The 26658-nt window shown below is 38.2% G+C and overlaps 1 protein-coding gene across 3 annotated transcripts in view; it reads right to left on the bottom strand.

Annotated features, from left to right (window-relative positions):
• The window catches only part of CFAP47 (cilia and flagella associated protein 47), a 502187-nt gene that overhangs the window by 199642 nt on the left and 275887 nt on the right, over window positions 1-26658 (bottom strand). For all 3 annotated transcript variants that reach the window (XM_070365964.1, XM_070365963.1, XM_070365962.1), the window contains 5 exons: window positions 22233-22303; window positions 20810-20955; window positions 9517-9628; window positions 7932-8158; window positions 3255-3429 (listed from right to left, as the gene is read on the bottom strand). In XM_070365964.1, coding sequence (XP_070222065.1) covers window positions 3255-3429; window positions 7932-8158; window positions 9517-9628; window positions 20810-20955; window positions 22233-22303 — 731 coding nt within the window. The remainder of the gene's footprint in view (window positions 1-3254; window positions 3430-7931; window positions 8159-9516; window positions 9629-20809; window positions 20956-22232; window positions 22304-26658) is intronic.

Genomic DNA, 26658 nt, shown 5'->3' on the forward strand with positions numbered 1-26658 from the left:
CAGGTGAAAGATTTATATGTTGAGAACTATAAAACATTAATAAAGGAAATTGAAAATGAATCAAAAAAATGGGAAAATAACCCACACTCTTGGGTTGGAAGAATTAAATACTCTTTAAATGGCCATACTACCCAAAACAATAAACATATTTAATGTGATCCCTGTCAACTTACTCATGACCCTTTCCACAAAACTAGAACACATCATCTTAAAATTCACATGGAACTACAAAAGACCCAGAATTGCCAAAGGAATCTTGAAGAAAAAGAACAAAGCAGGAGGCATAACCCTTTCAGACTTCAGACAATACTACAAAGGTAGCATGATATGGGCACAAAAACAGACATGGGGTCAATGGAAGAGAATAGAGAGCCCAGAAATAAACCCACACACTTACATTCAATTAATTTCTGACAAAGTAGGCAGGAGTATACAATAGGAAAAGACAGTCTGTTCAGCAGGTAGTGTTGGGAAAGCTGGATAGCTGCATGTAGATCAATGAGGTTAGAACACACCCTTTCTGTATACACAAAAATAAAGTCAAAATGGTTTAAAGATTTAAGTAGAAGAAATGACACAATCAAATTCCTAGAAGAGAACAGGCAAAATATTCTCTGACATAAACTGCTCCAGTTTGCCTACATTAGTCTCCCAAGACAACAGAAATAAAAAGAAAATTAAACACATGGGACCTAATCAAACTTACGAACTTTTGCACAGCAAAGAAACTATAAACAAAATGAAAAGACAAAAGAATGAAAGAAAGAATTTATAAATGATGTGACAGGCAAGGGCTTAATCTCCAAAATATATAAACAGCTCAAACAACTCAGTAACAAAAAGAAACTACCAACCAACGCGTATATATGGAATTTAGGAAGATGGTAACAATAACCCTGTATACGAGACAGCAAAAGAGACACTGATGTATAGAACAGTCTTATGGACTCTGTGGGAGAGGGAGAGGGTGGGATGATTTGGGAGAATGGCATTGAAACATGTATAATATCATATATTAAACGAGTCGCCAGTCCAGGTTCGATGCATGATACTGGATGCTTGGGGCTGGTGCACTGGGACGACTCAGAGGGATGGTATGGGGAGGGAGGAGGGAGGAGGGTTCAGGATGGGGAACACGTGTATACCTGTGGTGGATTCATGTTGATATATGGCAAAACCAATATAATATTGTAAAGTTAAAAAATAAAATTTAAAAAAAAATGGGCAAGAGACCTTAACAGACATTTCTCCAAAGAAGACATACAGTCAATAGGCACATGAAAAGATGCTCAACATCACTAATTATTAGAGAAATGCAAATCAAAACTTCGATGAGGTACCACCTCAAACTAGTCAGAATGGCCATCATCAAAACATCTACAAACAGTAAATGCTGGATAGAGTGTGGAGAAAGAGAACTCTCCTACACTACTGGTAGGAATGTAAGTTGGTATAGCCACTATGAAAAAAAGTGTGCAGGTTCTTCAAAAAAACTAAAATTAGAATTACCATATGATCCAGTGATCCTACTACTGGGCATATATCCAGACAAAATTATAATTCAAAAAGATACATGCCCTGCTATGTTCATAGCAGCATTGCTCACAATAGCCAAGACATGGGAACATCCTAAATGTCCATTGACAGAGGAACGTGATAAAGAAGATTTTATATATATATATATATATATATATATATATAAAAAATACTACTCAGCCATAAAAATAATGGCATAATGCCATTTGCAGCAACATGGGTGCAACCAGAATTATTATTCTAAGTGAAGTCAGAAAGAGAAAGATGAATATCAAACCACATCACATATATGTGTTAGTCACTCAGTCATATCTGACTCTTTACAACCCAATGGACTGTAGCCTGCCAGGCTCCTCAGTCCACGGAATTCTCCAGGCAAGAATACTGGAGGGGGTTGCCATTCCCCTCTCCAGGGGATTTTCCTAACCCAGTGATCAAAACCAGGTCTCATGCATTGCAGGCGAATTCCTTACCATCTGAGCCACCAGGGAAGCCCATATCATGTATATGTGGAATATAAAATATGATACAAATGAACCTATCTATGAAACAGAAACAGAATCAGGGAATCAGGGACACTGAGAACAGACTGGCGGTTGCCAAGGTTGGGGGGAAGGAGTGAGAGATTGGGGTTTGCAGATGTAACCCCCATTCTTTTATATATAGAATGGACAAACAACAGGATCCTACTATATAGCACAGGGAACTATATTCAGTATCCTACAATAAATCATAATGGAAAATAATGTATATATATGTATAATTTATTCTCTTTGCTATATTGCTGTAACACAACATTGTAAATCAAAAATACATCAATTAAAATTTAAAAAAATTTAAAAAATGAATACTTTACATTATTATGTCACTTTGTTTACATCTTATCACTTGCATTTAATAATATAAATGTTTGTATTTTGTTAAATCTCAGTCCTGTGTGAGTGCTAAGTCACTTCATTCATGTCTGACTCTTTGCAACCCTGTGGACTATAGCTCGCCAGGCTCCTCTGTTCATGAAATTCTCCAGGCGGGTTGCTATGTCCTCCCTCCCAGGGGATCTTCCTGACCCAGGGATCAAACTCGAACCCAAGGCTCTTAAGTTTACTGCATTGGCAGGCAAATTCTTTACCACTAGTGCCACCTGGGAAGCCCCAGGCATAGTTCTGCTTGATCACAAATACACATAATAAAGGAGACAAAAAGTAGGTGCTTAACTAAAAAAGGACCTTATCTAGATGAAAGATAAATTACTCATAAATGGCATTTTTCTCCTCTGAAATGTTCTTGCTACCAATATCCTCCTTCCTATCCTTTAGAGCCAATCTAAGCCTCAACTCCAGTTGAGGTGCAATTCTGTACCAGTGCAATTTCTGTACCCAAGTTCACTGTGACAGCAAGAAATTACCTTCCTCAAAAAGAACTTATGGTCTTAATCAGACAACCACTCTTTAACAAAGACAGGCTGGCAAATTTCAGTAAATTTCAGTACCAGTATTTGGTACCTGAATTCAGTACATAATTTAAATTACTGTGATGTAGCATATCAGTTATTTACAATATAAAGTATCATTTAACAATTTGTATTTATATAGCTGCACCTTCTCTTCAATTACATTATGAAAAACCCATTAAGATAATCTCTTCTTTGTATTTTAAAATTGCACAATACCCAAGCCAGTGCTAGATATTGCAGTCTACACATTAACATTACTGGTTACCTGTTTTTTCTGCAGATTCATTTCCTTGATATTGAGGCAATTCAACTTGAGTTTCTGGAACCTGAGGAATGAAGACTGTCTTGGGGATATCAAAATGTTCTGGAAGGCTCAGTTCTGCTTTGTATAAAATGGACTTTGGCTTCTTCAACTTTGAAACATTAAAGAGCATACACATCTGCAAATAAACAGTAAAATTAGACTGTAATTTTCCTATTGCCTCCAAAATGAAAAAACAGTGTTAGACTTAGACTTCAAATATGGGGAATAGAAATCCCTCAAGAGATTGGCTTTGTTCATTTCTTTAGACATACTATTGTTTAATTGGTATGAGACAACAGTAACATGTTTCATAGACTCAATAGAGTCACCCATTATTGAGAGATACTCAATGTCCCCTGCTCTAATCTTTTCACTGTTGAGGATTTCACTGTCTCAGGAAGAGATCATTCCATTAGTGAACACTCCACTAGAGAAAGTACTTCCCTCTGTGAGTTGAACCTTGTGTTATTTAACATCTACCTGTCAGCTCTAGTTCTTATTAGCAGTACAATTAGTCCCCTCTCTTTTGCTAATGACAATTTGGAGAAAAAAAATATACTTATATAAAACTAGGTCCTACCCCTCCACAAACCTCCCAGTATTCCTTTCAAATAGGTTTGATATCTTTAGTCCATTCAAATATTACTTATATAATGTGGGTTAGAACTTGCCCCCACGAATATGCTCTTCTAGATACAATTTCCTTCAATACTGTCCTTACTGAAATGGGACCACAAAGAAAAACCCAGCTCACTGAGTATGAACCAAGCAATATTTATTTTTATCTGGTCCCTCTACTGCTAAACACATAGTACAGTCTAATGGTTAGACCAACTCTTCTTGAAGCCAGGCTGCCTGCATTTATAACCCGATTCTAAGCTTGGCCAGGTTATTAATCAAAGCCATAAAGTCTTTATTTGCAAAACAGGCAATAATATTACATATTGCCTATCCCTGGTATATTTAAAGTATAAACAAATGCCAGGTCCTTGGAACATATTTTAAGTACTCAGTAAATATTGCCTGTCATTATCATTGCCATTGTTGTCCTTGCCATCATCATGATTGTGATCATGCTACCATTACTCAACAAAAATTGGTTTTAGTTCCTCTGGCAGTTATCTCATTCACTGGGTTTGTTATTTATAAAATTCACAAATACTTTTTTCTCACAAAGCCACATTTTCTACCTACTTTATTTTGACAATTAAAATAATGTATATGCAGAAAGGTAAATTAATTCATTTATAATTTTATTGTTTTGATTTGGTTTATTTTTCTAGTTATTATGAACAAATTTTCTATTCATATCAGTAACTAGTTCTTTACCCCAAAGTGTACCATCTGCCTTCTATATCTGCAAGTCATTCAAAATAATATGTACAGATACAGATTCTCTTCTTGATCAGACTCTAGTTGGGCTCCTCCAAGCCCTCTTCTCAATTAGGCCTCAACTTTAGCCTATAGAAAATGCACATTTTTGAGCACAAATGATTTTGTCCACCCCTCTCCCTCATACACACACACAGAGACTAGAACAAGTGCTGCCATGCTGCCAGGATAATTTACTGTTTGTTCCAGCCAAAATCTGATATAGGCACATAGGCTCCCCCCTCACCTCAAAACAGTTACTTTAAAAAGCCGGCAATTATAAATCCCTTCTTTAGAGATGTAAATCTACCACCCAGAACTGTCTTCTCCAGGACCTCAGAACCCTCTCTTTGAAATACAAAAATTCAAGGAGCTAATGCACCCAGCCAGGTGGGTACTTGGTTCTAACTTGAATCACTACGTATCTCTGGTCATAAAGATTCCAGAAGTTTGTTTTTCTTTATAAGCATCAATTAACAAGTCCGGATCACTGTGACCAATTCCCTCCTGCTTCTTGTAAACTTCTGTGTATCCCTGACACTTCTCAGGCTCCAGCACACTCTCTCTCCTCAGTTCAGTTCATGCTCGGTCCTCTCTGATGCAACAGTTACTGAATAAATTCATCCTTGCTTTACCTAGTATCTGCCTTTGTTTCTCTTTGATAGTATCGACAGGTACTTACTTTGTGATTTGAAGATTTGAAGTGCACTTACATTTGACAAATACAAAAACCTTTTCTTTACCCTACTTAATCCTCACCAAGGGGATCTTTCAGATTTCCTTTTGTAAAATGTCAAATTTCAAAATTTCAATGAATTTCTTTGCCATTTATCCCAGAGTACAAAGCATGAGTTTTAAAACATAAAATTGAGGAAAGTAATAGAAAACATTAGGTAACTCCCTTGCAAGCTCTGAATCTTTCTAGTACCACTGAGTATATCATTAGAGTTGGTTTATTAATGGCCAGGAGGATATGAATCCAATATGAGTTCTACGTGTAAAGTGCCAGATATTCAAGTTCCTGACAAAAGATCCCGTCTCCTGCAGTATATAAAGTAGATACATCATAATGCTAGTACCTTATAAATATTTCAACGATTCAAATTGCATATGGCTGTATAACAAAAAATTAGACGTGTCATTTTCTTTGGCAGAAAAGTAATTACCTTTATTCAATTAGATTTAGTTCTAAACAGATTTATTTCAAGGATAATTTTAGATTTTATTTATAATATAGTTATTTTATGTTATAACAGAGGATTGTAGACTTTCATTTATTCCATTATACATTTTCATGGCAGTAAACTAAGAAATGAACATATGATCTGGAGGCTATACAGGGCAACAAAACAAGCCACAGACTGGGAGGTAAAAACCCAGGCCTATTTCTAATCTGTCACAAACCAGTGGAGTCACCTTGGGCTACTATCTGACTATTTTGGAGTCTTGGTTTACAGGTCTGTAAGAGGTTTACTATGTACTATGTGTCTCTGAGTGTTCAGCTTTATTTATTTTCCAGCTTTAAAATTTGTCTCTGCCCCGATCTAGGCTGTAATCTCTGTCCTGTCAGTTAGGGCAACTTAGATCTTTTTATGCCTCAGTCATTTCCTGTTTTTTGTATTACAAGTGTAATCCTATCTTCGCTCCATTTCTCCATGGATTCAATGAAATAATTTGAAAAGTGCACATAAAAGCATTTGGGGAAAAATGTGTCAAATACTACATAAGGAGAGGGTACTTTCAAAATCAATCTTGTTTATCGTTCTACTGCAAAAAGCATTAGCATTATCACATTTCAAGAGTACAGTGATAATTACGCTTGAAAAGAGAACTATGACTATCTGTATGATGGCAGAGAAAGATGTGTCTGTATGTTCTGATGTGATGTAGCTGATTTTCTTAAACTTGCACATTCAACCCTTCTCTAGTTATTTTCTGCATTTAGACAGTTTTTGCTAAGAGAAAAGTGAAGGGAGTTTAGGGTTTGGAGAGTGGCTGGTGGAAGTAAGGGATTCTATTAAAAATTTAAGTCGGTAAAGCAGAACCTCAGGGTAGCTTTCCAGCAGACCTGAAGAGGGACATAGTCTCTCAGGTCCAGGGAAAAGCTACAAAGGACGGACATGCACAGGCCACAAGGAGCAGGCCTTCCTTGGGCACATGAAGAACAGCAGGGAGGCCTGTGCACAGGGAGGGATGGGAGTGAATGGGCTCCAGTGCAGACACTGAGGTCAGGGAAGAGGATGGTTCAGTGGAGATGCTGGGACTGACCAGGATGACCAGGAGGGTCATGAAAACTATTGTAAGGATGGTGGTTTTCATTCTGACACAAGTTGGAAAAGCCAGGGGAGAAAAGGAGCAAAGTGCAGGGGTTTATATTTCAGAAGACTTGCTTTGGTGGCTCTGTGGAGATTTGACTTTTCCTTATTTTAATTATAAGATAGAGGTCAAGCTATGATAATAAGAATCTACAGTAATAGTAACAACAACAACAAAGATATATATCTAGAAAGCACTATATACCAGGCACTATGCTAAGCATTTTACATAATTATCTCAGTTTTTATTAATGACCATTATTTCCTTATTACAAATATAAAAAATCAAAGCTAGAATTTTGTTTCCCAGAATCAAAACTGGGAATTTTAAGTTACCAGCTCACAGTCACACAGCTGGACAGTGCTAGAGTCTGGTATCTGACCCCAGAATTGATCCTCTCTGGATGAATGACAGAATGACCTAGGCAAATTTTAGAACATGTTCCCACTCACCCCCTTCTCTAGAATAATTTAATGTTCTAGAATGGGGTCTGGGCACTGGCATTAATTCTCCAGGGCCCGCTAATGTATAGCGAGAACTGAAAATTCCTGTGAAATAACCACCAGAGTGTAATGCCTAAAATTACCTAGTACAACAGTTTGTTTCAGATTTATTATTTAATGAGGTAAAAAAGAAAAAAGCTACAGAGCTGTCTTTGTGGGGAAAAGCAGCTTTCATCATTTTTATATGTAGAAACATTGTCATGATTGAGTGTAACATCTCTGTACATGACCCAGAGGGATAGTACGGGGAGGGAGGTGGGAGGAGGGTTTGGGATGGGGAACATGTGTATACCTGTGGTGGATTCATGTTGATGTATGGCAAAACCAATACAATATTGTAAAGTAATTAGCCTCCAATTAAAATAAATAAATTTATATTAAAAAAAGAAAACAAATAAACAAAAAAAGATAGACTAATTTCAGCACGTCCTCTTTCTTCCATTCCTACCTCGATCTTGGTCAGTCCCAGGAGGGCAATGGCCACTCGGATGCTACTGCTCTCCAGAGTGCCTGTGATCAACCTTCTCTCATACTCTATCTTCGACATCTGGTGCTGTGCTGCAAAAGTCAAGGCCTTTTCCTTGGCTTCATTAGTCAGTGGCAATTTAAGGTCCACATCCAAGATTTGGTGGAGCTTACATTTCAAATACAGAACTGGATCATCTTTAGTAAGCACTAGGGGAAGTAAAAACAATCATGATTGCAATGATCATGTATGCCCTTGATATTGTTATCCAGGGTGGACTTGGGAGGTCTGAAATATAACACTGCAGTTGTGGCCTTTATTAACAAGAGTAAAAATAAACAGGTAACACATTTCTGGACTGCAAGGAGATCAAACAAGTCAACACTAAAGGAAATCAGTCCTGAATATTCATTGGAAGGACTGATGCTAAAGCTGAAACTCCAATAGTTTGGCCACCTGATGCGAAGAACTGACTCATTTGAAAAGACCCTGATGCTGGGAAAGATTGAAGGCAGGAAGAGAAGGGGACGACAGGGGATGAGATGGTTGGATGGCATCACCAACTCAATGGACATGAGTTTGGGTGAAATCCGGGAGTTGGTGATGGACAGGGAGGCCTGGCGTGCTGCAGTCCATGGGGTTGCAGAGTCAGACATACTGAGTGACTAAACAACAACAGCAACACATTTCGAGTAGTTCTAAATCAGTAGTTTAAGAGTAAGTTTTCAGGAATTAAAGATAATTTTCTCTCCAAAGAGCTCTAGTCATTGACCATTGTTCTCCTATCAGTGATTAGAAGTAAGAGGAGCAGAAAAAAATGTAAAGAAAGACATCTCTCAAGGACTGGCAAGAACTGCAATTTTCTTTCAGTAACAACTTTACACTTTAAACTAGAACACTGCGTAAAAGTACAGGTTATATCATTAATATCATCTAGGGCTTCCCAGGTGGCTCAGTGGTAAAGAACCCACCTGTCAATGCAGGAGACACAGGTTTGATCCTTGGAGGGCTCTAACTCTTCGCGATCCCAGAGATGGCAGCCTACCAGGATCCCCTGTCCATGTGATTTCCCATGCAAAAATACTGCAGCGAGTTGCCATGTCCTACTCCAGGAAATCTTCCCAACCCAGGGATCGAACCCTCATCCTTTGCATCTCCTGCATTGGCAGGTAGATTCTTTACATTATAATCCATGAGGTCTAGAGTCAAACACGACTTAGCAACTAAAACAATAACAAACAAATTATAATATATAGAATTTGGCACTGTAGCTATTTCTAAAATACTTGGAAAATGGAAAACTTTGCTGAGTAAATATTTGAATGCCAAATTTCAATATTTATCTGAAGACTAAAATAAAGATTTAAAAAGAAGTACCCTTGACATTTTCTTAAGTGTTAAAATGGTGCTCTATTCCATGGATGCTGACATATTCAAGTTAAAAGGGAGCTTTTGAAACTGTAATTATATATTGGAAAAATGTGCTGTGAGAGTGCTTAGGTGACTCTATGAAGAACAATACTATCCTTCAACATTAGAAATTATATAAAATGCATGAATACTTTACCTTCTTCTGGAGAACAGCTATACTCAAGTGGAGATGAAGAATCCACTGGAAAGAATCTGGAAGGCAAAGGGATAATGCCTCTTCCTTCCAAAATATATATTAATTCTCCAATCTATAACACAACCACACAATAATATTAAATTTTAAAAGCTCATGAAAAAATTAGGATAAATCTTTAAAAACATGCATGGTGTATTACTAAGCAACATACATCCTAAATGGGTGGAGAACATAAGGATTAAATACAGCCCTGCCATAGTATGAGAGAAATATTGCATGCAACCAGAACACAGAGATGGATTAAGAAGGTCCCAAGGTGTCATTGACAGCAGTTGATCCTAACAGTTATAAATATTCTTGGAAGACTGCTAGCTTAAAACAATTAAACAATTCAAGCAAATGAGAATGAAAGTAAAGAATGTGGTGATGATTACATGAGGTAACAACAATTTTTGTCATTTCACTTGTTATCTAAGATATTAAATTTTTTGGTATATTTTTATTATGTGATCAATATACTTGTATATCATTTATGTATATGTTGTTTGCTCAAACACATCTTTAGAATAATCTCTAACCCTTTGCTGGCACTTAGCAAGCACTTAAGAGATCCACTTAAATGGAATGAGAGCAGGCTTGCCAAATTTCATTTGCATGTAAATAACCTAAAAGTGAAAGTGAAGTCGCTCAGTCGTGTCTGACTCTTTGCAACCCCATGGACTGTAGCCTACCAGGCTCCTCTGTCCATGGGATTTTCCAGGCAATAGTACTGGAGTGGATTGCCATTTCCTTCTCCAGGGGATCTTCCCAACCCAGGGATTGAACCTGGGTCTCCCGCATTGTAGACAGGTGCTTTACTGTCTAAGCCACCAGGGAAGTCCTCAAGATCTTAGTAAATGTGGAAGATCTAGTAATTTTTACTAAGTAGACGTGTACTTTTCAAACATAAACCCAAGCTAGCAATCTGAATTTTTTTTGTATGTGTGTTACTACATACAGCTGAGTGATCAATACTAATGATATAAAGTTTTGAAATCCCACAAAGCCACAGGGTACAGTAAAAAACTTTTTTTTTCAGTAACTGGAGTGCAAACGCATCAACCCACCAAAGAAAACAAAATATTAATATTTTACTTTTAATTTTTTTCTGTTTATTTTTATCTAAAAATCAGTTATTTTACCTAAAATGTAGTTAATAGAAGAAATTTTCACGTTGAGTTATGGGGAAGTCATTTGGGCTTATATACGATTTGGCTCAAGCTTTATGCTAACTAGAATAGCCTGTCTTACAGCCTGTGAAACATGAATTTTATATCTGCTTTAATAATTAAAGAAAGAATAAAAATCAAAATGGAGTAATTGTGGTTCAGGCATTCAAAATGCTGGTGGGTGGCTATTGTGGATATAGTTTCAGACAGTCCTGCATCACTGAGAACTTGAATCTTCTGAACCTTTTCAAACTCAAGAACACTACCACTGCTGCTGCTGCTGCTAAGTCGCTTCAGTCATTTCTGACTCTGTGCGACCCCATAGACGGCGGTCCACCAGGCTTCCCCGTCCCTGGGATTCTCCAGACAAGAACACTGGAGTGGGTTGCCATTTCCTTCTCCAATGCAGGAAAGCCATTCTCAATACAGCTGCAATCTTATGGCTTAAAGGTCTTCTCTTATAGAGTTCGTAAGTGTGCAAACACTTGGGGCCCCAAACCAACCCTTGCTTAGCAAGATCCTTACTTCTTGCCAGATTCAATACTAATTCTTGACAAACAACTTATGTACCTTTTGATTTCTGTCTATTTTAGCCTCCTACATTTTATAGTCTGGGGGAACACCACCCAAGTGCCTCTTGAATCTATGTTCCAGGCTATAGTCCTCAGTTCAGTTCAGTTCAGTCGCTCAGTCGTGTCAAACTCTTTGCGACCAGTTAGACTCAAGCAAAATTTTTTTCTCTTCCTATTATAGACTGTTTATTGATGATTTGTGTCAACATAGTCTTCATAAGAAGTTAGACTTGGTGACTATAGAGTTATAATAATTGTATGTTTTTTTCAATGTGTACCTGAATGAAACCAGATCTATATAGCTTGTCTACTCCTGAAAATGAATACCAACTCATGAGATTTAATACAAAAGGAGTAAACTGCTATTTTCCAAAATACAGAATATTTTTCTAAAATATAAATGATAAACATCTTCCTAGCCATTTATTAGTCCCTTGAAATATCAATAACTATGACTCCATTCAACTTCACTTAACTCTACGTCTTAGACAATATATCACTTTTCAAAAAATTATTTCATCTAACTTGTCACTTTCAAAGTTCTTTTTTTTTAAAAAAAAGAAACAATGTAATTGAAAATGATGCCTGTTCCAGCAAATTATTCATAACATTCACTTACAGTATCATTTAATTATTTCCCTCCATTTTTCTAGAAATAAAATCAGACCAGCAAATAATACAAATGGAATAAAGAACTGTTTAAAGTAGAGAAGCCCTTTACATTCCAAGTCTAGAGGTAGTGACAAGGGAAATGAAATTATCTAACACACAATAGGCACTTGTCAATGTAAGCTATCTTAATAGTCACCTGTTAAATTTCCTTTCTGCTCTTATTACATATTTTCTAGTCTGCATATTTACTTGAATTTGCATTTTCCAGAAAGATGCCAATGCCCATTGTCAATTGTAAGAAACCCTCACAAAAAATATTTTGTTCTTTCTGTATCTAGTTAAACGGAGGTCTCAAACAACGCAGTTCATGCAATTTTACAAGACCAGCTGTTAATGACCCAGAAGGAAAGAACACAACACTAAATTGTCAGGAAAGTTTTAATTCCAGCTCTGCCACTAATTAGCTGGGTAACCCTGGCCAAGTCATGGATGCCCTCCAGATACAACCAACCTCAACCTTAAAAAAAATTAAAAAAGAAAAGAAAAAACACATTTCTAGACAGAAAATCAAATCCCTATGTTGTTTCATAGGTCTTAACTTCTACTTACGCTCTCATACTGGACCCAGATGTTACTATTTTTCTAATCTGTGTATTTGCATTGGCTGTACAATACTATATTATTTTGATAACTCAACAGGCAAGTGAGACCTAAGCTAAAATTTTAAAATGTTAAATTCCATACACTAGAGAGAGATTATCAATCATTGACTGTGACTATTTATTTGACTTTGTAATAATTATAACATGAAACTGACCAGTAAGAATAATTGCCATTCTTTTAAAGTACTATTTTTCATAGAATGACTGAGCTAAGAGACTCAGTGAAGGTGAGAAGAAGGCATATAACAAGATTAAATGCTTGCACTAAAAAGTTGAGTTTTTTAAACATAATTTTAACACAACATTAATTACATGCCTGAGAGATTATTCCATAGACATTTTGAGAAGGTAATATATATTTAAATGGCATAACATATGAATTGATTGTTTAATAAAAACACATGATATATTGTAGGAAAACATCTCTCAAATAAACATTAGGCTGGGCCTAGAGCCAGAAGCTACTGTGGCAATGAGCTTAACAATCTCTCTTTGCCTTTATCACCATATTTTTCAGAAGTTTCTATTCACATTTTTTTCCCACCAATTTGCTCTGCAAGTAAATTAAAATTTGCTTTCTCTGCAGGTGTGAACATCACTGAAATTGCCAGTAAGATTGATCTTCATATACAGTGCTCTTATCCCATTATTTTCCCCAGATTCAACATCATCTCCTCTTCTTTCACCATTGGTTCTCACATTCTTCTGTTTGACTGCTATTAATAATAAGGGAAAGCAGAGGGACGTAGAGGATGGATGTGTATGGAGTAGTGTAATAGACTGCAAGTCTTCCAGCCAGTCTCTTGGTCTCCCAGTTTGCCTTTAACTCTTAGTCTACTTTCTGTTTTGCCTCCAGAGATGCTTTCCAAAGTAAAATAAAATCAGATCATGCCTATGCTCAATATGGCTTTTATTGGGCTCCTGCTTTCAATAATAAAAAATAAATTGAGTTCAGTTCAGTTGCTCAGTCATGTCCCGACTCTTTGCGACCCCATGGACTGCAGCACACCAGACTTCATTTCCCTGTCCATCACCAACTCCTAGTGCTCAAACTCATGTCCATCGAGTTGGTGATGCCATTCAACCATCTCATCTTCTGTTGTCCACTTCTCTTCCTGCCTTTAATCTTTCCCAGCATCAGGGTCTTTTCTAATGAGTCAGCTCTTCACATCAGGTGGCCAAAGTATCGGAGCTTCAGCATCAGTCCTTCCAATGAATATTCAGGACTAATTTCATTGAGGATGGACTGGTTAGATCTCCTTGCAGTCCAAGGGACTCAAGAGTCTTCTCCAACACCCCAGTTCAAAAGCATCAATTCTTTGGCACTCAGCTTTCTTATTCCAGTTAAAATTCAGGGCCCTCTTCATTTTTAGTCTGACTTATACATTCAAAGCATTTTCTGTCATTTCCAACATTCTATTCTCAGAACTGGCAATTCAAGTATTCATGAAGTTTCATGCTTAGTTCAACCTCATGTTCTTAGAATCTTCTCCTGAGCATACTTCTCTGCCCAAACTCTGTTTACTAGCAAATTTCTACTCATCCTTCTTATCCAAACTCCTTTATCAATCAATTAACCCAGACTCTGCTATGCATTCTTCCCACTATTCCAGAAATGGTCACAATCTGTGTTACAGAAACGAGTGGACATGTCTAGGACACCATGCATACAAGGAAAGAGTATGTCTTGCAAGGGGCATCTTACTGAGGGCAAGGTCATCCCAGCATAAGGTTGCATCCATTTAAGGAAGAAACGCATTTTTTCTAATTCTCATGACTGTGCCATATGTTTAGCAAGCATTTTTCGTAAACCAGGAGGGAGCACCTACTTCAAACTAACACTAAGTTTCTGTGTGAGCTGGGCCAGATTTATGCAAGTTGTCTTCTCCACTCAAATGTGATTCCCTTGGGTTCAGTATTCCTACCCTTTCTGTGTGTTTACTCTCTCCATGCCTAGAAAACTGGTTTTATATAGTTGGTGAATTAAACTCTGTTGGGAGGAGTGAACTGAATAATAAAATGAGATTAATTAGAATACGGCTTGAAGGTGTCAAATTTTTAAACTTACAATAAGCCATACTCCATATTCTATAGTTTTCTTCAAGAAGGAGAGGGTTTGAAACTTGTAACTAGCAGATAAATAAATTCTGGAAATCTAAGGCACAGCAGAGTAATTATAGTCAACAATAGTATATCATGAACTTCCAAGTTGCTAAGATAATAGATCTTAATTGTTCTCAACCAAAAAAGAAACAATATGTGTGATAAATGCATTAGCTAACATGACTATAACAGGGCTTCCCTGGTGGTTCAGATGGTAAAAAGTCTGCTTGCAATGCAGGAGACCCAGGGTTCAACCCCTGGGTCAGGAAGATCCCCTGGAGAAGGAAATGGCAACCCCCTCCAGTACTCTTTCCTGGAGAATTCCATGGACAGAGGAGACTGGGAGGCTACAGTCCATGAAGTCACAAATAATCGGACACAACTGATCCTTCACCAGAACATGACAGCAGTAATCATACTGCCACATATAAGTATATCAAACCAACACAGTATACATCTCAAAATTATACAGTGTTATCTATCAATTATATCTCAATTAAAAAAAAAAAAGGATGAGAGGGTCCATAAAATTAACATGGATTTGGGAAAACAGGAATTCCTGTTTCCTCATATTCTACATGTCACTTGAAGTGCAGTCCCCTGGAGCTAACATTTTGGTACCCGAGGCATGTGGAATCTTTACAGAATAAATGGTTGTATCATTGATAAGGAACCTAGAGGAGATCCCCCTAAATAAACAACTACCATTGGGCACAAAATTCTCATTTTCAGATTTTCTTCTTCTATTTTTTTCTAAAAAGGCTGCAGTGCTTAATGTATGCTGATGGTTACACAGTAACAGGGGAAGTAGGGTAGGTGAGGTCAGAGGAAGTCTTGTAGTGTGGAGGGGCTCGAGCTCTGTCCATCTTTGTGAACATTTACCACTTTGGTGGGCTCCCCTGGTAGCTCAGTTGGTAAAGAATCTGCCTGCAATGCAGGAGACCCAGTTCAATTCCTGGGTTGGGAAGATGCCCTGGCGAAGGGATAGGCTACCCATTCCAGTATTCTTGTGCTTCCCTGGTGGCTCAGCTGGTAAAGAATCCACCAGGAATGAGGGAGACCTGGGTTCAATCCCTGGGTTGGAAAGATCTTCTGGAGAAGGGAAAGGCTATCCATTCCAGTATTCTGGCCTGGAGAATTCCATGGAATGTATAGTCCATAGTGTCGCAAAGAGTCAAACACGACTGAGTGACTTTCACTTTCACCACTTTGTTGGAGACTTCAAAGTTCACCTAACCTGCCCCTATATGGCCAGCAGAAATCCTATAGTTCATAAATGTTTCAAAGTGTTTATGGGCCAGTTGGGATTTCACTTTCTCTCTGTTTCCCAGGGAACAAGTCAGGGGGTTGGCCTGTGGGGAGGAGTGTAGTTACCAGAAGAAAAAACAAAAATGCAGTTGTAACAAATCAAATGAAAAATCAAAGGGCAAATGAATTGTAGCTTGCTGTTTAAAATCATAGAAAATAGAATAAACCATTAGCAAATTATACTATAAAAATAACTTTCATAAAACTGAAGTTAGTTTGCCTAAATGTAAAATTACATAAAGATTTTAGCATAATATAATGTTTTTATCTTGCTAGCAAAGGAAAAATAAGCAAAATCAATATTGTTATCAGTATTAAGTCTGTACATTAATTATGATTGAAAAAGTTGTACACTGATTGGAATAATTACATATACATAATAGAGACTGCCAGCTTAATTTCTGCATTAGCAGAGACAGAGAGGCTGAGGCAAAATGAAACAAGGGACAGTGCAAAAATCATGTGAGAGGTTCCACTTATTTATGCAAATCTAAGGGAGATGGCCAGAGTGACGTGCAATACATTTAACAACTGGTATGGCACAGCCTGAGACTAAGCTGCTATAAACCACACATCAACAAGAAGGCCTTGTGGGGTCTTCTACCTGGCAGCAGGCACCCTTGCCCTCTCAACTTCTGATCTGATGTGGCAGGGCTGATGCTCTCTTTGGTGTGGGGGCCCTGGTGCAGGACAGGACCAATCTGCATTGCGTAAGCTGTTCAGGGATGTTGACTGCTACTTCCTCAAGTCAGCAAGGCAAGGATTTTGGTTTCGATTGTTTTGACCAAATTTTGTAGACAGAAAAAGGACAGTGAAGGATTAGAAGATAAATACCCAGAGGGAGGAGGATTCTGGCTTGGTTCAACAAAAAAGGCTCATGTGTTGGTGGAAAAGGGCTGGTCAGGTCACAGAAAGTAGCTACAAATGGAATGGACTTTTAACCCAGGCACTGTGTCAAGGATCCCTGGCTGATTCCCCTGCCTCTCTCATAAGGATGATCCCAGCAATGCTGGGTGGTTTCCAGCTGTGGAACCCAGTTCCACTGCTGGAACCCAGCAGCTTTTCACACAGGCACCACTGTGAAGACAGAGTGCCATGGCTGTAGCAACACATGGCTTTATTCTGTGCAGTGTTTGTGTGCTCTGTGTGGGGGTCTGTCTACCTCTCCTCCCAGAAAGTGCACTTTCTCAGGGACTGGGTCATGATTCTGCTCCAGTTTCCTCATTCAGTCTGTCCCTTTCCACACATGAGAGAAATCTTTTTGGATTTCTAGCACTTAAAAGCATGAATTTTTAGGCTTCTGTAGGTTTTCTCCTAATTGAGGAATTTCTATGAACACTGATGGAAGTTTTGCAAAACTGTTTTTCTGTTCAAACAACTATTACACAAGTCATTTCACTTTATTTGAAAGTTTGAAAGGAACAGCCAAAATGAAACAAACGGCTGACCCTCGGTAGCAGCTTTAGTAGAAACATTTCTGTTTTACACACAGAAAGCTATCACACTGGGGCCTAATTACATCATAGTTTTCAACAGGTAGTTCTTAATGGCAAGGAAGTTATCACACATTTAATAAGAAAAGGAACTAACTAAGTGGACTTGGGTGATTGATTATCTATTTAAGTGTGTAATTACATTTTTAAATATAATTAGCAATAAAATTGAACATGTAAATTAATAGATGTATTTCTCCACTCAAGCAATTGTAATTCAATGCAATACTTTAGATTAGGAGCATTATTTCTCAACTGATAGCAATATACGTTCATTATTATTGTTTTTCTTAATATTCTTTCTGATAAGAACAAAATATATGTAATCAAAGGACTGTTTTAAACAGATGTCAAGTTCAGTGTAATTATATTTTGATTAATTTAGATAAAATTTATGGAAGTAAATATTAATATTCAAATAGTACAATTCAAAGAATAGTGGGAGCTCCCCAGCAGTCCAGAGAACCAGGCCCAGGTCCAATTCCTGATCAGGGAACTAAGATCCCGCAAGCTGAACAGTATGGTCAAAAAAGCTAAAAACTGATAGCAAAAAACAAAGCAAAACAAAATCAAACTCTTACCAGGCTACTGAGAATTAAACCTAGTATTTTTCTAGGGCTATATTATAAAGTGATATTGAAAAGGGATTGTGAAATATTTTATTAAACTACTGGCCACACAAGAGTTATTATTTTTTTTTATAAATTTTTATATAGATGAATTCAGTTAAATCAAACTTTAAAGGAAATGAAAAACAAAATTTACCATTAGTATTAAATAGCATTTTTTCTTCCTAAATGGTAATTTTCACTGTAAAATTAAAATATTCTTGACATATTTAAGAGGTTATGCTATTTTTCAGGTATAAATGATACTACAAGCAACAGGTCAATATAACACCTCTTTCCAGTTACCACTATTTCATTGCCTATGAATTCAATATAGTGCATATGTGTGTGTGTGTGTGTGTGTGTGTGTGTTAGTCGCTCAGTTGTGTCTGACTCTTTGCGAACCCATGGACTGTAGCCTGCCAGACTCTTCTTGTCCATGGAATTCTCCAGGCAAGAACTGGAGTGGGTTGCCATTCCCATCTCCGGGGGATCGTCAGAATCCAGGTCTCCCGCATTGCAGACAGATTCTTTACCGTCCACATTTGGGGCTATCTCCTGGGGGTTATCAATTCCCTTGTCAGATCAACACATGGTAGTGTCTTTCCAGAAGGGGATAATGCCATAAAACGTTTCCTCTGAAGCCTGTCTTCTTTCTTTCTCTCTGTCTCTCTTTCCTTTCTCCCACCCTTCTCTCCCTCTCTCTGTTTCTCTCCTTCCCTGGCTTTAGAGAAGCAAGATGCATGGTTCCTAGAACCATGAAATTAACTCTGGCAAAAATTTGAGAGAGTTTAGAAACAGCTCCTTCCTCAATTGAGCTTTCAAGGAGAACACAGCACTGGCTGATGCCTTGATTGAAGACTTGACAGACCTAAAACAGAGGACCCATCTAGGTTACATCTGGATCTCTGACCCATGGAAAATGTGATATAACAAACAGATTTTTTTAAGCCTAGCAGTGTTTGGTCACTTGTTATGCAACTATACATAGCTGATAGAGAAGGCCCAGCAGGTTAGGTGTGCCTCCACTCTCTTCCCATGGGACTTCCTTACCAGCCCTTACAAAATTTACAGACAACTAGAACAAAGCTAGTGGAGGTGATAGAATTCCAGTGGAGCTATTCCAAATCCTGAAAGATGATGCTGTGAAAGTGCTGCACTCAATATGCCAGCACATTTGGAAAACTCAGCAGTGGCCACAGGACTGGAAAAGGTCAGTTTTCATTCCAATCCCAAAGAAAGGCAATGCCAAAGAATGCTCAAGCTACCGCACAATTGTACTCATCTCACATGCTAGTAAAGTAATGCTCAAAATTCTCCAAGCCAGGCTTCAGCAATATGTGAACCGTGAACTTCCTGATGTTCAAGCTGGTTTTAGAAAAGGCAGGGGAACCAGAGATCAAATTGCCAATATCCACTGGATCATTGAAAAAGCAAGAGAGTTCCAGAAAAACATCTATTTCTGCTTTATTGACTATGCCAAAGCCTTGGACTGTGTGGATCACAATAAACTGTGGAAAATTCTTCAAGAGATGGGAATACCAGACCACCTGATCTGCCTCATGAGAAATCTGTATGCAGGTCAGGAAGCAACAGTTAGAACTGGACATGGAACAACAGACTGGTTCCAAATAGGAAAAGGAGTACGTCAAGGCTGTATATTGTCACCCTGTTTATTTAACTTATATGCAGAGTACATCATGAGAAACGCTGAACTGGAAGAAACACAAGCTGGAATCAAGATTGTCGGGAGAAATATCAGTAACCTCAGATATGCAGATGACACCACCCTTATGGCAGAAAGTGAAGAGGAACTAAAGAGCCTCTTGATGAAAGTGAAAGTGGAGAGTGAAAAAGTTGGCTTAAAGCTCAACATTCAGAAAACGAAGATCATGGCATCCAGTCCCACCACTTCATGGGAAATAGACGGGGAAACAGTGGAAACAGTATCAGACTTTATTTTTCTGGGCTCCAAAATCACTGCAGATGGTGACTGCAGCCATGAAATTAAAAGACGCTTACTCCTTGGAAGGAAAGTTATGATCAACCTAGATAGCATATTCAAAAGCAGAGACATTACTTTGCCAACAAAGGTCTGTCTAGTCAAGGCTATGGTTTTTCCTGTGGTCATGTATGGATGTGAGAGTTGGACTATGAAGAAGGCTGAGCACTGAAGAATTGATGCTTTTGAACTGTGGTGTTGGAGAAGACTCTTGAGAGTCCCTTGGACTGCAAGGAGATCCAACCAGTCCATTCTGAAGGAGATCAGCCCTGGGATTTCTTTGGAAGGAATGATGCTAAAGCTGAAACTCCAGTACTTTGGCCACCTCATGTGAAGAGTTGACTCACTGGACAAAACTCTGATGCTGGGAGGGATTGGGGGCAGGAGGAGAAGGGGACGACAGAGGATGAGATGGCTGGATGGCATCACTGACTCGATGGACATGAGTCTGAGTGAACTCTGGGAATTGGTGATGGACAGGGAGGCCTGGCGTGCTGCGATTCATGGGGTCGCAAAGAATCGGACATGACTGAGCGACTGATCTGATCTGTTCTGAGTGTAACTCTTGGCTTATTCTTGAGGATAAGCTCTTTGTTTAGCAACCAGAGGGTTAACATTGTTATCTACATTCATAGAATCTTCAGCTGTCCTCAAGTTGCCTGTACTGGTTATCCTATTAAAGTGCCAGCCCTTAATGAAAGCGCCCACCCCATTTCCATTCTCACCTTTCTGTTACTGAGGATGATGACACAGTAGCGTGTGTGCATGCCAAACGGGAGGAAGAAGAGCTCCAGGCTTGAAGTCCCTTTCGCTGCCAGGTGAAGAGTATGTGCAGAGCAAAAGAACTCTTTGATGAAATTGGACTCAGTTGCTGCCAAAACACGAAATAGGGCTTGTTTACATATTTTGCAAGTGCTGTTCAAATAAAGCAGCTGTTTCAATTAGTGATTAGAGTTTGGGGATGAATTTTAAAAATGTTCAAAGCATTAGCACACAAAATTAGATGACACATGTGTTAATGTAAGTATGGGGGACCCCAGTTCAAGCTTAACATAAAAAAAAATGTGTAATTATGACCTTCTATTAAAGATTCCTTAAAAAACAAAGGGAACTTGACTAGTGTTTAAAATCAGCCTGGATATACACAGAAACATAAACAGCAAAGAGGACATTCCAGAATCTTCAACATTTTTTGTGGACTATGTAATGATTCAAATTATAGGATGTAACAAACAAACTGGAAATGAAGGCCTGTATGTGTATATATTTATATCTATTTGTTGTTTTTAAGACATATCCACAAAGCCCTCAATATTGCTTTGAATGTGGAGACATAGTGGCCCAGTCTTAGTGACTTGATCGTAATGGAGAGTATACTAGATTGCAGCAAAATCAAGCCATGTGACTTCTGACACTAGGTCAGAAAATGTAATACAACTTCTTCATAATCATCTGTCTTTCCTGGTTCAGTTGCTTTCAGAACCAAGCTGTCATTCTGTGAAGAAACTTTAGGCCACACAGAGAGGCCACATCAGAACAGTGTCCAGAACAAACAGTCCCACTCTCAATCTGACTGCAACTGCCTGAGAGACCCCCGAGCAAGAGTCGCCTAGATGAGGCTGGTGACCCCTGAAGTGTGAGAGATAATAATACAAGGCATTCTTGTTGTTTAATATCAGTACATTTGGGGTGGTTTGTTCTGTAGTTAGCACCACAACAGCCCCATATCCATTTTTCTATCCATTATTCTATCCACAGTTTCTAAATTTATAGTTAGTCATTTCATAAAACACAGTAAATCTGTCATCTCCTTAACATTTTAACATGGTGATATCTGTCACTCCAATAGGTTTAAACAGTTCAGAATAAGCCAAAAGAAACATAAAGGTCATTTATTGAAATACATTTAATGTACAAGTGAGGAAACTAAGACTCGGCAGTAAAAAGCAAGATGTGAACAGTTTTCCAAAGGATCATGAGCAGAAAAGGCTAAGGACCAACACCTCGGGCTCCCATGTGGCCAGCAAGCCTCAGGGCTTGCTGCTCTGTCTATAGTTGTGACCACTACTTATCAGATATTTCATTTATATTATGCTCAGTATATAAAAATAAGACATGAAAACAAATATTTGTAATTGTAGCACTCACAGGTTTTTAAGGCATTTGGGTCCTGGGGACTGCCCTCAGCAACACCACACCCACTGCTATTCACAGCAGCACTGTCATAAGGAAATCAGAAAACAACATCAATGACACTCAAAAATAATACTCTCTATCTTAATTCAATCTTAAAATTCCTTAAAAATCATGGCCACCTACAATGTAATAGGTGAAAACCACAAACGTATTTCATGGATCATTTTTATGTTTATAAAGTTTTAGAAATTTTAAAAATAAGAAAAATGTGAAAAGGAAACTATCATCCATATTTTCACCACTGCTTTTAAAAAATTAATTAATTAATTTTAATTGGAGGCTAATTACTTTACAATACTATAGCTCACCACTTTTTTTTTTAAATGGTAAAAACAATTTCGTTTTGCTTACAAATACTGTTGAGAAGTAAACATATAATAATAATAAAAACTCAAATCCTGACATTTCAAAGTAGGTGGTCTCAACTAAGGACTACATAGGTAGTCTCTCCAAAAATGGTTCTAGAACTTGAAAAAATTATCTTCTCTAAGCTAATTGCACATTTGCTTCTTTCTCATACAGGTAGAAGGAGACTTGGACAGCTGTTTAATCTCGTGTTGTATTTCTGCAAATTAATTAGCAAATCACAGTCTGAAGCAAGTGCCTCCCTTGAAAGTTTCCATGTCTTCCATAACCCATCAATTGCCTCCAATTTGCTCCTCTTAGTATCCACGATTATTTTGCTATCAATTAGTGTCTGGGCTCTAAGATATTGTTTGCTTGATTTTTTTCCGAGAATATAAAAATCTCATATTTTCTCACCTTGCCAGGTGATCTGTATGAATTTTAAGCTGTAAAAATATACTATTTCTAAGGAATGTTCTTCCAACCATATTCATTCCTTTTCACTCTCCTGTTTCACTTTCATCAAGAGGCTCTTTAGTTCTTCTTCACTTTCTGCCATAAGGGTGGTGTCATCTGCATATCTGAGGTTAGTGATATTTCTCCCAGCAATCTTGATTCCAGCTTGTGCTTCCTCCAGCCCAGCATTTCTCATGATGTACTCTGCATATAAGTTCAATAAGCAGGGTGACAATATACAGCCTTGACGTACTCCTTTTCCTATTTGGAACCAGTCTGTTGTTCTATGTCCAGTTCTAACTGTTGCTCCCTGACCTGCATAGAGGTTTCTCGAGAGGCAGGTCAGGTGGTCTGGTATTCCCATCTCTTGAAGAATTTTCCACAGTTTATTGTGATCTACAGAGTCAAAGGCTTTGGCATAGTCAATACAGCAGAAATAGATGTTTTTCTGGAACCATCTTGCTTTTTCTATGATCCAGCGGATGTTGGCAATTTGATCTCTGGATCCTCTGCCTTTTCTAAAACCAGCTTGAACATCTGGAATTTCGTGGTTCACATATTGCTAAAGCCTGGCTTGGAGAATTTTAAGCATTGCTTTACAGAAGTGTGAGATGAGTGCAATTGTGCAATAGTTTGAGCATTCTTTGCCATTGCCTTTCTTTGGGATTGGAATGAAAACTGACCTTTTCCAGTCCTGTGGCCACTGCTGAGTTTTCCAAATGTGCTGGCATATTGAGTGCAGCACTTTCACAGCATCATCTTTTAGGATTTGAAATAGCTCCAGTGGAATTCTATCGCTTTGTTCGTAGTGATGCTTCCTAAGGCCCACTCGATTTCACATTCCAGGATGTCTGGCTCTAAGTGAGTGATCACACCATCGTGATCCTCTGGGTCATGAAGATCTTTTTTGTACAGTTCTTCTGTGTATTCTTGCCACTTCTTCTTAATATCTTCTGTTTCTGTTAGGTCCATACCGATTCTGTCCTTTATTGAGCCCATCTTTGCATGAAATGTTCCCTTGGTATCTCTAATTTTCTTGAAAAGATCGCTAGTCTTTCCCATTCTACTGTTTCCCTCTATTTCTTTGCACTGATCACTGAGGAAGGCTTTCTTATCTCTCCTTGCTGTTCTTTGGAACTCTGCCTTCAAATGGGTATATCTTTCCTTTTCTCCTTTGCTTTTCACTTCATTTCACAGCTATTTGTAAGGCCTCCTCAGACAGCCATTTTGCTTTTTTGCATTTCTTTTTCTTGGGGATGGTCTTGATTCCTTTTTCCTGTACAATGTCATGAACATTTAATAGTTTTATATAATTTGAGCACTTGATAGACACCTGAAGGCTGATAGACATAGTAGATAGATATTTTAGCATTTATAACAGAGACTATACAAAGAGTGGAAAGAACTATAAAAAAAATGCTTATTTCTCAATGCACCACTGCAACACCATCTCTTTGCTAATGGAGTTCTGGGTAGAATGTCTGATTAAAATCCTTAGATAATCTCCAAACCTCATTTTGTTCAATACTTGCAATCACTAGCCCTTCAGTCATGGGTGGGTGTGTGTGTGTGTGTGTGTGTGTGTGTGTGTGTGTTTTCCCATAGTGAATAGAAAAGCAGAGCAATTTGGGCTTCATCTCCTTTTTCTTTTCTTTACCTATTTTGTTGGAGAACAGCTAATGATAGTGCCTTTTGAACAAATCAAAGAGCTGCCTTATCCACAAAAAAGAGTCTCAAAACCAGAAAAATTGAGTTACCTGTGTTATTTATGAAAAAAATAGATAAAATATTTTACAGACCTAAGAATTTGATGGACTTGCTCGTAAAGCTGATAATTATCATGATTAATTCAGAGACATAAGAAAATAATTTAATAAAATAATATGGCTAAGGAAAATTCTATTTTACCTGATCAACGACAGTGTGGATGACAATAAACTGTGGAAAATTCTGAAAGAGATGGGAATACCAGACCACTTGACCTGCCTCTTGATAAATTTGTATGTGGGTCAGGAAGCAACACTTAGAACTGGACATAGAACAACAGACTGGTTCCAAACAGAAAAAGTAGTATGTCAAGGCTGTATATTGCCACTGTGCTTATTAAATGCAGAGTATATCATGAGAAACACTGGGCTGGAGGAAGCACAATCTGGAACCAAGATTGCCAGGAGAAATATCAATAACCTCAGATATGCAGATGACACCACCCTTATGGCAGAAAGTGAAGAAGAATTAAAGAACCTCTTGATGAAAGTGAAAGAGGAGAGTGAAAAAGTTGGCTTAAAGCTCAACATTCAGAAAACTAAGATCATGGCATCCAGTCCCATCACTTCATGGCAAATAGATGGGGAAACAGTGCAAACAGTGGCTGACTTTATTTTGGGGGCTCCAAAATCACTGAAGGTGGCGATTGCAGCCATGAAATTAAAAGACGCTTACTCCTTGGAAGGAAAGTTATGACCAATCTAGACAGCATATTAAAAAGCAGAGACATTACTTTGCCAACAAAGGTCCATCTAGTCAAGGCAATGGTTTTTCCAGTAGTCATGTATGGATGTAAGAGTTGGACTATAAAGAAAGCTGAGCACCTAAGAATTGATGCTTTTGAACTGTGTTGTTGGAGAAGACTCTTGAGAGTTCCTTGGACTGCAAGGAGATCCAACCAGTCCATGCTAAAGGAAATCAGTCCTGGGTGTTCACTGGAAGGACTGATGCTGAAGCTGAAACTCCAATACTTTGGCCACCTGATGCGAAGAGCTGACTCATTAGAAAAGACCCTGATGCTGGGAAAGATTGAGGGCAGGAGGAGAAGGGGATGACTGAGGATGAGATGGTTGGACGGCATCACCAACTCAATGGACATGAGTCTGGGTGAACTCCAGGAGTTGGTGATCGACAGGGAGGCCTGGCATGCTGCAATTCATGGGGTCGCAAAGAGTCGGACACGACTGAGCGACTGAACTGAAGTGAATGTTCTTGACCCTAGAAGTGTGGTGATAAACTCATTTTGATTTTAGAATGAGTATCTTTCACACTTCAAAACAGAGGAGAAACAACTCAGTTACATTTTTGTTAATCCCTGTATCTTAATCCACACTATAATTTTCCTAGATGCTCGTCAATTATGTAGTTATGGAAGAGGAAGCCTTAGTCTTAAGGAAAAAAAAAGCATCAAAAGAAGCTAAAATTATACAAAACACTGTAGATAAAGTAATGGAATATTTCTGCTAATTTAGTAATGGGTCAAAATCAGGTGTGGAACCTATTAATACTTATGAGGTAGAAAGGGTTGGCACACTATTTTCCTCCGCAATAGTGGTGTTAGCTCTTTTCAAGCTCAAATAATCAAAATGATATTGAACTGCTTCTAGTTAGTGAAAGTCACTCAGTAGTGTCTGACTCCTTGGGACCCCATGGACTATACAGTCCGTGGAATTCTCCAGGCCAGAATACTGGAGTGGGTAGCCTTTCTCTTCTCCAGGGCATCTTCCCAATCCAGGGATCTAAGCCAGGTATCCTACATTGCAGGAGGATTCTTTGCCACCTGAGCTACAAGGGAGTCAAAGCATGAATA

This window comes from Bos mutus, chromosome X (assembly GCF_027580195.1).
Source record: "Bos mutus isolate GX-2022 chromosome X, NWIPB_WYAK_1.1, whole genome shotgun sequence".
Lineage (NCBI taxonomy): Eukaryota > Metazoa > Chordata > Mammalia > Artiodactyla > Bovidae > Bos > Bos mutus.